The 4,725-nt window shown below is 41.5% G+C and overlaps 1 protein-coding gene across 1 annotated transcript in view; it reads right to left on the bottom strand.

Moving 5' to 3' along the window:
• Positions 1–4,725, bottom strand: part of AGPAT9 (1-acylglycerol-3-phosphate O-acyltransferase 9) — a 71,668-nt gene that overhangs the window by 33,657 nt on the left and 33,286 nt on the right. Inside the window, exon 3 of the mRNA XM_010845962.1 lies at positions 83–353. Coding sequence (XP_010844264.1) covers positions 83–353 — 271 coding nt within the window. The remainder of the gene's footprint in view (positions 1–82; positions 354–4,725) is intronic.

The following is a 4,725-nucleotide window of genomic DNA, read 5'->3' as shown; positions in this document are numbered from 1 at the left end:
TACCCCCCAAAAAAAAAAAAAAAAATCCTAAATACATAAAACGAAAGCTAGACTAGCTGTAGTTGCCGGCAGGGAGACGCACCTCAGAGGCAGGAGAACACAGTAGCGCACGATGACGCCCAGCACCCACACCATGGTGAGCCGCGGACTGACGTACTGGAAATTCACATTGGTCCTTGTGAGGAGGTTCCATGACACTAGCTCCTCTGAGGAGAACCTCTGGGTCACTTCGTCTTCCACAATGGCTTCCAACCCCTTCTTGGAGAAATAAAACACGTCAGACAGCTCAAAGTCCCTTCCTCGCAGACCAGACAGCCCTTTTTCCATGGGTGACTCATCTCTTTGGATAATACCTTAAAAGAAAGCATCAGGACATGAGAAAACGCCATCGGACAGAAGAACAAGTGATCAAAAAGGCTACTTTATGCAGAAGACAAATACATCTACTGGGTAACATGAAGCAGATTTCAGAAATAAAGGACGAGCAACTGCAGTGAGAAAAGAGGTAAAATCACTGAGTCTGCGTGAAATGGCTTCTATCTGATGATTTCAGTTCATTACAGAGGAATCTCGTCCTCAGTATCCCTTTTGCTTGCATTCATCCCTATGTATCATCAGCAAAAGAACTCACAGAAACAAACTGTCCCCCGAGTATAGACCTAGATCATGTAGAAACAAAGGTTTATATTTCCCCCAGTGAAAAACTATAAAGCCAGAAAGTAAGCAAAGTTCATGGACTGAATTCAAAGAAACAACATAAATAGTTAATAAATATTCAATGCCTTTTTTAGTCTTCAAAGAAATGTGAATCAAACACAGTGGCCTATTCACATGATCAAACCAGCAGCATGTTTGTTTAATGATAAAATTCAGACAGAAATGACACAGGTATTCTCATACTCAATTTGGATGAGTATGGAACTGGATTATTTTCAGTGAATCACGAGACAGAGGCACTGATGTCAGTCTGTCCTATGACTTGTGCCGCTTAACTCTGAACGCTTGGTTTAAGGTAGTCAGTTAAGGAGCAATCTTGTCAAAATCTGTTTGGCATAAAGAGACTAAAAATAGTTTTGCTGATGATTATAATTCCAATTCTAGGAAACTGTCACAAGAAAATAATCAGAAATGCAAGCAAGAGTGTTTACTGTAGCATTTTCCATTATAATCAATCCAGACAACGCAAGGTAGTACATCCTTTAAAAAAAAAAAAAAACCTATAATGTTAAGTGAAAAAAGTCAGGATCTAAAACTCTGGTTTACTCAACTCTATGTCAAGAAGAAAAAAATTAAGACGTTACTCTGGGCTGTTAGGTTTTCCTCTTTATACTGTTTATTGTACTTTCCGTAAAGAAAATAATTCAAAGATTTTTCAAAGTACTGTAAGTTTGATAAATTGAAAAATGACTAATACCACCCAGTTCTAACCACGTAATAAAAATAATAAATGAGACGATCTTCAAAGAATAAAAAGCAGCTGCATACACTGTGACATGGCTATCCATCTGTCCCTATGGGGCGTACCACAAACAAATTTATGTCCAACTTTAATTAGAAAAGCCAAGAATTAAGATGTTAAATTCCCTGAAAGAGATCGCCTTTGATTTCCTCACTTTTCCATTTCCTAGGAAATCAATGAGGACAGTGGAAGGAGGTATGTTATCTACCTGCTGGAGAACTTGGATGTATATCCAAAGAAGCAGCTATAATATACCCATTTTCTTTTTTCTGAAAGAACTGCAGCATAATGGAGTAGAAAATAAAGAGGACCTGAAGTCCAAAGTCCAGTTCTATTAGGACAACCACCAGGTAGCTCTATGTCCAGGTGTAACTGATAAGTCACCTAACTTGGTGTCCTCCTCTATAAAATGGGGATGGAGAGTGGTTGGGAAAGTGTTTAGTATCCTTACAAAGACTAAAGTTTTCTGATTTTACTTTTGGGATTTGGGGTGGGTTTTCTTTCAGTTTTGCCCAAAGCAAAGCTAATACCTAACCACCTTAAGAATGAGAGCACTAAAGTAAGTTCTTGAATGATCATTAGATTATCTTCTTAGTCCAAGTAGTTTAATCTTTCTTCATCTCTGCAAAGGGTTTAATCAGTATTAGAGAATAAACCAGCGTTCTAGTGAAATACCCTCATGTTCTGTAGGTACTGCAGTACCACTCAGAACGGGTTACTCTATCCAATATGGCCAATATTTAGCAGTACAAGAGTTTCGTTATTTACCAATGTACAGATTTTTTTTTTTAAGTCTAGAGGGGAGAGGTGACCAGTTACTTGGGAAATCGCTGAATGAAACACACTGGAAACAGGAGTGTGTGTGTGCTTAGTCGCTCAGTCATTTCTGACTCTTTGTGACCCCATGGACTGTGGCCCACCAGGCTCCTCTGTCCATGGGGATTCTCCAGGCAAGAATACTGGAACAGGTTGCCTTTTCCTTCTCCAGGGGATCTTCCAGATCCGGGGATCGAACCCAGGTCTCTGCATTGCAGGCAGATTCTTTACCATCTGAGCCACCAGCCCTTCTAAAAATAAGCTTTTTCAGAGGACTTCCCAGGTAGTGCTAGTGGTAAAGAATTTGCCTGCCAATGCAGGAGACACAGGTTTGACACCTGGGCCAGGAGGATCTCACTGACAAGGAGCAACTAAGTCTTTGTTGCACAACTATTCAGCCTGTGCTCTAGAGCCCAGGAGCTGCAACTCCTGAGCCCACGTGCAAACTACTAAAGCCTGCGTGCCCTAGAGGCTGTGCTCCACAAGAGAAGCCACCGAAATGAGAAGCCCACACACTGCATCTGGAGTGTAGCCCCCGCTCCTGCAACCAGAGAAAAGACTGCGCAGCAACGAAGAGCCAGCACAGCCAAAATTAAATAAGTAAACAAATAATTTTTTTCATTAACTAAACATTTACCAACTTAGATCATTTCCAAACATCAGAAGAAATAGATAATTCAGAGTAATACATGACAGGTGATATTTTTAGAGTTAGCTTAATGCAAAACAATAGATACTATATTATTTAAGGATACATACATGTATGGGAGGGGGGGCTTCCCTGGCAGCTCAGCTGGTAAAGAATCCACCTGCAATACAGGAGACCTGGGTTCGATCCCTGGGTTGGGAAGATCCCCTGGAGAAGGGAATGGCTACCCACTCCATGGGGTCACAAAGAGTTGGACATGACTGAGCTACTTTCACTTCACTTCATTTCACATGTATAGAGGAATTATGAAAATATGCATAAAAATAATAAACATGAAATCAGAGTAGTAGTTTCAGGGGTTGGCTGCTGCTGCTGCTAAGTCGCGTCAGTCATGTCCGACTCTGTGCGACCCCATAGACGGAAGCCCACCAGGCTCCTCTGTCCCTGGGATTCTCCAGGCAAGAACACTGGAGTGGGTTGCCATTTCCTTCTCCAATGCATGAAAGTGAAAAGTGAAAGTGGGGAAAAAAAGGAAAAAAGTGAAAGTGAAGTTGCTCAGTCGCGCCCAACTCTTAGCAGCCCCATGGACTGTAGCCTACCAGGCTCCTCCGTCCATGGGATTTCCTAGGCAAGAGTACTGGAGTGGGCTGCCATTGCAGGGCTATATAAATACGTATCAAACTAGCACAGATGTTTCAATATTGGGTTTTTATTGTCTTTAAGGAAATCTCGCTATTGTTAATAAATTAATCCTGATCCTTCAGAGTGACCCCAATTCTTAAATTGATAAAACCCTGATTCTAGGAGCTATTTCCTTTTGTTTTACAAGTTAACTTCAAAAAAGGAAAGCCACAAACATTTGAACTTTGTCCTTACACCAAATGCTTCAGCCAACCCGACAAGGTTCATGTTTGGGATAAAGATAAAATTACAACAACTATCTCCATCTAATGCAAGAGATTAATTGCACAAGCTTCCTATGCCCCCTGCCTCAGGCAAGTCATTGGGACATAAATAATACCAGCTATGACAGGCCTGTTAAAAAAAAATGGAGGCTTAAGTTAAAACCATCTCAAATATAATTAACTCTAAATTAGCTGAGTCAACCCTCGGAATAACTGCCCATTTATAAGTCATGCTCGTTTTTCCATCTTGCAGCTGTAAAGTATGTTTTCTGGGTCAGCGATTACTACAGAAAATCAGGGTCTACTACACATCAGAAGTGGATATAACCGGCTTATGTACAGAAACTGATCCTTAACCTACCAATGAGCTGTATTCCAAACGTCAGAAGCTCAGAGTTTAAAACACTCTCTCATGGAAACTTTGTGTGAATTAGTCTGTGCCGGGGTCCAGCCCCGGCTAATCCAGGGTATTCAAAGGAGAGACGGCATAGGCGACCTATTTATTTAAATATTTATCAAAGATATAAAGAGTAATAGAATGAGGATAGCTCAGTGAGGAAATTCAATGGAGAAAAGCGGCTGAAATAAGGATAGCTCAGTAGGAAAATTCAGTGAAGAAAAGCGGCTGAAATAAGGATAGCTCAGTAGAAAAATTCAGTGAAGAAAAGAGGCTGAGTAGCTTGGTTTACGCGGGAGACCAATAAAACTTCAAGACAAGAAGTTTGCACCACTTACGTAGGCTGCAGGCTCCTTCCGTTCTCCCGAAGGAGAGGAGACACTGAGGCCTCCCCGGTCGGATCTTAGAAGCCCAGGCATAATTAGTAAGCATGGCGGGTTCCGCGCTCCAGATGGAGACTCAGCCAGAGTGAGAGAGAGAGCGACATGGGGAACCAGTA

Source organism: Bison bison, unplaced genomic scaffold (genome assembly GCF_000754665.1).
Source record: "Bison bison bison isolate TAMUID 2011002044 unplaced genomic scaffold, Bison_UMD1.0 scf7180017864228, whole genome shotgun sequence".
In the NCBI taxonomy this organism is placed as follows: domain Eukaryota; kingdom Metazoa; phylum Chordata; class Mammalia; order Artiodactyla; family Bovidae; genus Bison; species Bison bison.
This window is presented reverse-complemented; position numbering and strand designations above follow the sequence as displayed.